Here is an 8,419-nt window from a genome sequence, read left to right on the forward strand (position 1 = left end):
TTGATTTGTTAGGTAAAAACTGAATTTTTAAGATTGTGTTTAATTTTATTCCCTTACACTTACGAATATTCCCCGTAGAACGTGCCCTTCTCCTAATGCCCCATCTGCGTCTGAGATTCGCGCTGCTGCTGCTTTCCTCAAGTGCCAAAGTCAAATCGTGCACAAGGGCCTCCATTTTTACTCTTAAATCCGCCGGTACAGCTTTGAAAACACGCTCCATTTGAAGGATGCGTTTTTTACTGGAAAATAAATTATATTGATTATTTATATATCCTATTTAATGAGTATACATATTTACACTCCTTTTATGTTTTATTATATAGTTTATAATCTCGTTTATTAACATCCATATTATTAGCTCCCATAGTCTTCATTATATCTAATTTTAATATACAATATGTACATTTTTCAATGAAGTAATATATATATATATTGGTTCAACTTTGTATGACATTTTTTCGAATGTTATTCACATTTTTATATCAAAGTTTCTATGGCATCGATTTTTGCCAGACCAGAGTTACGATTAATTCGCGATCCATTTTTAGAGAAACTCCTCGATCGCAGATCGTGATGTCCGTAGTAGAAAGGCACACATAGGGCGACCCCGAAAAGGATGAGTTTATCGAAACATCTATGATACGTGTCGTCAATCGTCGAAGAGGGGGTCAAAATAAATCGCGGTTGCGTCGGCTTTTAACTTTCGTGTGTGACAATACGTAACATCCTGCTGCTCACCTCTTACAAGTAATGTCCATGAGAGCCTCGCCTCAAAAATGTCTCATTGTTAAACTCGGTCTACTTGTCGACCGACAATGAAATGAACAAAAGATCGCGCAGCGTCTCGAACGTCAGATCTGTCAAGACTATCAATTGTCAAACTATCTTCTCTCCGTATGTTTAATCGCACACCGTAGCGAATCGCATCTACAAAAGTAGACAAAAGTATACCTACACATATATTTATGTGTGCATGTGTTGTGTATGTGTGTACAAACGGTACACATTTATTTATGCATGATGCGTGCGATGGTGCAACGCATCGGTTGTTTCATGAGAATGCGTCCTGAAGAATTCTGAAATAATACGTCATCGCGATGCATCGCTATTTATCCTTTGTATCGCTCTTGTCTTTTTCATACCATTCTATTATGTGCAAATGCACATAAGAAAATAGCATATGAACGTGTAATTTCAATCTTTGTTACAAACGCTAGTTCCAAACGACTTCCCATATTATGTTATCGGCCGCGTTCCAAAAATCACTAAAAAAAAGGAGCATTCATGCGCGTGCAGCTGCAGGTCCGATCGACGGTGGCGCTTAGAACGCGGCATGCGCATATCTCCACGGCCATTTCCAGTACTTCGTCGCGCGGACAGACGCTCCGTGAATGTTGCGTGGCTTCCGAGGCCGATTTTTCGTTCGAGATCCGCGTGTGTGAGCGTGACGCTCGGACGGCGTGATCGGTGTCATCGTGCGTGAAGGTGCGGGCGTAGGCGGACGTAATGCACGACCGTTTGTGGACGCGTCGCGCGACAAGCCCAGCGACGATCACGGAATTGTGTAAATAGCGCGTAGTGGTCATTTGCGCACGTCCGGTGCGCATCCGCGGGCCAGATGAGCGCGGGATCACGGCGGGCCGACGCGAGGAGACTGTAGCGTGTGGGTGAAGGAGGGGAGGAGAGAGAGAGAGAGAGAGAGAGAGAGAGAAAAAGAGGGAGAAGAGATTAATATATAAAATTTATGAATCTATATATTTTTTAAATCAAATTAAAGAGAGATGTGAAAATCAGTTTTACATTACAGTTATTTTATAAAATAACAAAATGATATAATTAATTATCTAAATATTGCATTTACTGAAAAAAAAGCTAAAACATTTCTATAGAATAGTGTATGTACAATCAATATGCGAGATACATTTTTCTCATTTACTCTTTAATTTGATGCATAACAAAGGACAGTATTACCTGGCGCATAATCCACAAATCGCTCCGACCGATACGAGCCATTTAGCCCAATCCCAACCTATTGTTTTGAACATATGTGGGAACGGTGCTTCGGGATTTTGCTCGTAGTACGGTAACACGGTGGTGAGTACCACCGAGACGCCAAAGTATGCCAGGAAGACGATTGTCAGAGATGCGACAATCGCTATAGGGATGGATCGTTGCGGATACTTGGCCTCTTCCCCCGTAGTGGCCACACAATCGAAACCGATGAATCCGTAAAAGCACGTGGCTGCGCCACTTATGATGCCCGATATGCCGTAAGGTGCGAATCCACCGGTTCCGAATTTGCAGTCCGTCTCGGTGCATTTGGGCTCCGTTTTCCAATTGCTAATATTAGCTATAAATTATTGCGAATTTTATACATCTTTATCTATCATTATATATATCTTAACTTATGAGTTTGTATATGTATAACAATTTTTTCAACCGTTTTATGTTTATAATATATTATAAGTATATTAGTATTAGAGTATATTAGCATTTTATTATTTTATTAACATTATTAATTAATAATATGTAGTTGTTCGCGTGTTAAGCTACAAATTATTATTGAAAAATATCCTAAGCTTTGTGTAGAGTGATCTATATAGGTAATACGTAATTAGTGTTCTATTTATTATTATTAGCTCAGTAATTTTTTTTCGAGAGATATACAGAGAAGAGATAAATTTAAAAGAGCGCTTACCTTTAAAAGAACCGGCGATTATGACGAAAAGTACGACAGAGAGATTCACTAGCGTGAAAAAGTTGTTTGCCAGCGAAGATTCCTTGGCTCCAAAAGCAAGCGCAACTACAAAAGAAATGCAAATTGCTTCAGCCGTTTTTATTATTGCTATGCAATTACATAACAAACTGGCGAATTAATAATAGAACTTGTTGAGAGATACGCATTTGTATTAAGGGGGGACCTTAGGGTTATTACGCTGATAAAACATACATTTAATTGGGTCAATTGGAGATTTAAGAGTATTTTCTTATCACCTGAGAATAGCAGGGTAATGCCGAACGCAAAGAAGTCTGGATACGACGACAGATGATCGATATCGATATGCGCCGCCGACTCGAAGGCATTCCTCATGCTATTGTTGAAAAGCGCGTCGACATACGTGCTGAGACCGCGTACCACGCTAGCCGAACCGATGACGTACTCCAGAATCAACGTCCAGCCGATAAGAAATGCTATAAATTCACCCATTGTGACATAGCTGTAAACGTACGCGGATCCGGCACGCGGCACTCGTGCTCCGAATTCGGCATAACAGAGTCCTGGGAAGAGAAAAAAAACGAGTGCAACACACTTATTGTTAAATAGTGAACACACTGCAAAAGTATACATACATGTGTCAGCTCTATTTGTTTTAAAAATAAATCCAATTTTTTGTGAACCAATATTAAAAGCCAATATACGGGCATCATTTCGAATCAAGTAAATTTCCTTTCTCTATCTTTATTATACGTGATTTATAATGTTAACTATAATTTAATCGTAATATATTTGATCGATAAGAAAATTTTCTTTTATCGTATTTGTAAAAAAATATAGTTGAAAATAAAATTACAATTGGTATTAGTAATTATTAGCAACTAGTTTCAAAGTAATTTTTCTTAATCAGAATATTATGTTACTATTTTTTCAGCATTTTATCATATTTCTCTAGAAAAATATATTCATCTAGAAAAAAACTTTTACAAAAAATCGAACTTTATATAAGCTTCATGTAAAACAAAATTTATGCATTAATTTTGCACTAAAAAATGTAATATAATCCGAATTGTATTTAGTTTAATGAAACAGTTCAAGCTCTATTTGATCTCTAAGCTGATATTTTTTGATAATATATTTAATAAAAATTAAATGGACACTTTCTTTGAAAATAAACTTATGTCAAATTGTATAATAAAACTTTTATAAAAATAGTATGTATATACGATATAATTATTTGTCGTTTACACGAAATGATTAAATGTCAAGCTTATCTTGAGATTATCAATTATTTCGTCAAATGGGGGGGGGGGATATCTCTTTTTCCAAGAACCCTTAAACTAGATGTGTTAATAAATTTATCTCTGTTGTGCAAAGCGAAATGCTAGGCTACTTTTCTGGTATCATTTTCTGCAAAGATTGCATCATTTAAGCGCCAGAACTGAGATTTGCTTATACAGAAACGGGCGTGAACATAAGACCGGAATGGATACGTTCATTATTTAATCTCGTATACCTCTTTTCTGCGAGATATACTTTCCCTTATCAAATTGCCTAAGAAATAAACGAAGAAATATTATACTGAAATAATTGGATGATTTGTAATAGAAGGGGAAAAAATCGATAAAGTTAGTCGAATAGACTCCTTATCACCGTATCGAGACGATATAAAAGTGCCTACCTGCGAACATCGATGCTATCGCGGCGATGGCGAATGAAATGACCACGGCAGGACCAGCGGTGGATCTTGCGACAGTTCCTGCCAGGACATACACACCTACTCCCAGAGTAGAGCCAATTCCTAAGGCTGTGAGATCGAGAGTCGACAAAACTCTTGCCAGTTTAGAGTCTTGAGTAATGTCCACCACCTTTTTACGGCTAAACACCTTATACACATCACGGAGTTTCCACTTCATGTTGTACAACTGAAAAAGAATGTACGTGTGCAATTAGTAATTTAAACAGACATTTAAACAGGAATTTTATAATATTTTCGATGAAATTAAAGAAAATATTAAAATTGACATTATTCACTCTCATTGTAATAATATATATAGCCGCATTTAAAAATAATCGTCTTGTAAAAATAACTGCGCTTATTTAATAAAACATAAAAGTTACTTCCACGAAAATCCACGAAGATGTGACAGTTAATAAGTAGAAAAATCCTCCTTATATTCTTATAATTTATTTATATTATTCTAGAGAGATACGTTCTCTCTCTTTCTCGCTTCGAGAGTCGATATTTCTGTGAATGCAATTTGTAATAGGCGTGATAATTTGCGGTAATTGCGTAATTGACGACTTACCATGAAGAATTTTGTTAAAGCACAATCCATTTTTCTGCAAGGAAAATGTGAGAACGTTCACAAAACGAATTCTGAAACTATCCGTCGAACAGTTCGCGCGCGACTAAAGATGCTTAATTAAAGAACCTATATATATATATCACGTGGCGACGTGCCGCACGTCGGCGCCTGCTCAATTGGTCGAATTGTCTCGCTACAGTATAGAACGGTAGCACATATCTACAAGTAAAGCAACTGCCTATATTTGTTGTGAATAAACATCAACGCGAATATACACGAACATCTCTTTCTTCACTTTACTTAAATATTTCCAAAAATCGAATTAAACGCTCCCTAATCTCGATTGGATACATCTGAATGATTAATATTACATATCAGTAATATTACATCAATATTAGATTTCGTTTAGATAATATTGGATTTTTAAGCATTTCGATCTGTTAAAAATTTGGTCGCTTAATTGTTAGATGTAAAATTAAAGAAAATCTGATATCGAGAACGAAATTTTATCGACAAATGTTTCTCATTATTTTTTCATTGTCTGACATTGAAAATGATAACTACTATCTTAAAAGAATTTGTATTAAGTCGTGAGTGCGATGCGTTATATAAATATCAGATTATTGTGAATAAGCATTAACGCAAAGATAAGGACAGATATATATCTGTCATGCAGTTAACATGCGCTAGACATACTTTATCCTGAATTTACTAATACATTCATTTTTTTTATGTATCTTTACGCGCATATAAAGTTTGTATTGTTGCACGCATAATAATACAAGTCTTTTGATTTTAAAAAGTTTATATAATATAGAAAAACCTTTTTGTCACACAAAAGTCTTTTTTCTTAAACTCATTTTAGGCGATCTACAATTCACGGTAAAATAGAAGACATAAATTAATTTTTTATTTTATAGGCCGTATATTGTAATGTATATATATGTACATTACAATATATATATATACTTTTTTTTCTATACTACTTCTTCAAATATGTATTTTTTGTATCATAAAGTTACAACAGCAAATTCTATTCTAAATGATAGATCGTCTAAATAAGCTTAATATGAGATAACGCGGTAATGTGTACTTACTTGATCGGATCAATGTGACTCTCTCAACTGTACGCGAAACCGCTTCGCTGCAATTACTGCAATCGCACCTGAACATCATTCTCAATTATACTGAGAATATATGTGACGTGACGATCTTGAAATTGTTTTGACGATTGTAATAACTACTCTCTTTATTTTGCTTATCTTTCCAGATACCGATTATCCCCTACATGATACGATCGATCATAAAGAAGACACGTTGATATGCGTTCCTTTGGTTCAGTCATAGATGTATAATATACTATGTCTATGGACTCACAATCAGTCTCCCCAATTCGTGTATATATCTCGCTTATGAGTTTCGCTAGATTGTAAAAACAAATGATTACCCGAATTAGTAATAGTGAATACAATTTCAATATCAGTATATTCAGTTATTTCTAAATTTTTATTTCTAGAAGATTAAATACTTAGTTGTTAGTTATAAATATAATTTTATTGAAAAATGGACGGATCCTGTATTATGTATATATAACAAATATTTGTTAAAAAATGTATGCATTTTTTTACATATATATATAGATATACCTAGTATATATTATATAACAAATGGAACATATTGTTCCAAGTGGACGGATTATGTTTTATAATACGGTTAAGAACACATAGTGATTTAAACTTGATAAACATTTGTGGAATAATTAACCACTATAAAGCCTTTACGTTTGCGTGAGTGACTTACATGAATCTAAATACTTATAAAACTATTATTACAAAATACAATATTCTGAGACAAGGCTGTACATTATAAAAAAACCATATTTTTGAAACATAATGCATTCGAACATATTAGAAAAATATAATACTATCTTGTAATCTTGTATGTAATATTCATTAATTATCGTTGTAAAAAAAAGATATTATATATTCAGTCTGCAGTGCTGAGATTAATTGTTTGTCAGCTGACTAAAACGTCAACCCTAATCATTTCTGCAGGAGCATTGTCATTAAAACCTTGATACACCCAACATCGAAATCAGAGTTGTTATAGCAAATATTCCATAATGTAGCTTTGTTTTGTTTCCACCAGACTAAAATAAATATGAAGCATATGTAATTATATTCTATATTGTTTCAAATCACTATAATCACAGAAGAACTATACTTACAATAACATAATAGTTACATCTGTCACCTTGACAGCAAGAAGAACACTGCCAATCCTGATACCAGAGGTGGATACAATCGGGCATGGTGCTTCGCTGCAATCTCTCGCATTCCTTTTTAGTGGCGCATCTTTTAGATACATAAAACTGTTTTTTGGCACCCTGAGTCCAATACGGTGGACCTATAACCATCAAACTTGTGATATTACATTATTATATATATCAATATTATTAGAAAAAATTCAATATCATACATGTTGTATCACATATTATACTCAAAGATAATTTTTTAACTTGGCTATTCTTTTGATTGAAAACTTAAATACTCATATTGCTATTGTTGTTCTTCACATTGTTATTTAAGATATCAATATCAACACTTCTATTAATTAAATACTTATTTATCGACTTCATTAAAAGATGATTGAACAATATTTGTCAAAAGTAATCAATAGTAATTGCTTTAAATTAAAAAACACAGATAAAGAACATTGTTTGAACGACACCGCACATAACCTCAAAAGAAGACTGCGCGTGTAAAGAATAAAAAATGGACTTACTGCCCCATTTGATCTCCGCAAGGCAGGAATCCTGTCCCTGTTCACAAGTTTTAATAGTATTGAGACACTTATCCCGATTACCCTCCTGATCCGTGCAAACGTAACATTCCAGGGCGTGGCCTGTGATAAAAATATCATAGAGAATAATAAAGAGGGTGAAAAGGGAGAGAAAATGGAGTGATCGAGATTTTATCACTTACCGAACGACACGCACGAGATAACGAGTAGCGCGAAATGCCATTTCATGAAATTCGGCATTTCGGAGATCGAGAGATAGCGCGATTTATGTACTGCGGGACAACGAGTGAGCCACGATCCGCCAACTTTGAACACAGCTGACAGATCTTCGAATCAGTGACGTATCATCGCAGAGGAGCATAAAGGGTGCGGTCCACTTAACGATCGCAACGCTCACGGTATCATTTTATCTTTGTTGTTCACCGAAAGTTAAACAAAGACAGATGATGCTCGCGAGCATTGCGGTCGTTAAGTGGAACGCGCCCAAAGAGACCTATGAGCTTCAGGATTTTTACTGGGAACATGCAATTTAAAGATATTCGCTTTCATTTCGTGTAATATTTTAATAATTATTAAAAAATACTTATATATA

General features: G+C 34.8%; 1 protein-coding gene across 4 annotated transcripts in view; it reads right to left on the reverse strand.

The window, feature by feature from the left end:
* The window catches only part of LOC115243476 (cationic amino acid transporter 2), a 10,891-nt gene extending 2,727 nt beyond the window's left edge, over positions 1-8,164 (reverse strand). For 2 of the 4 annotated variants that reach the window (XM_029820529.1, XM_029820527.1), the window contains exons 1-5: positions 5,026-5,148; positions 4,398-4,641; positions 2,995-3,279; positions 2,699-2,803; positions 1,972-2,350 (exon numbers count right to left, since the gene is read on the reverse strand). In XM_029820529.1, the coding sequence (XP_029676389.1) occupies positions 1,972-2,350; positions 2,699-2,803; positions 2,995-3,279; positions 4,398-4,641; positions 5,026-5,055 (1,043 nt within the window). In that variant the 5' untranslated portion in view covers positions 5,056-5,148. Of the gene's footprint in view, positions 1-1,971; positions 2,351-2,698; positions 2,804-2,994; positions 3,280-4,397; positions 4,642-5,025; positions 5,149-6,122; positions 7,092-7,252; positions 7,432-7,809; positions 7,930-8,009 lie in introns of those variants that run through there. The other 2 variants (XM_029820530.1, XM_029820528.1) reach the window with 2 other exon arrangements.
* Between the last annotated feature and the right edge of the window lie 255 nt (positions 8,165-8,419).

Source organism: Formica exsecta, unplaced genomic scaffold, assembly GCF_003651465.1.
Source record: "Formica exsecta isolate Colony F162 unplaced genomic scaffold, ASM365146v1 scaffold72, whole genome shotgun sequence".
NCBI lineage: Eukaryota > Metazoa > Arthropoda > Insecta > Hymenoptera > Formicidae > Formica > Formica exsecta.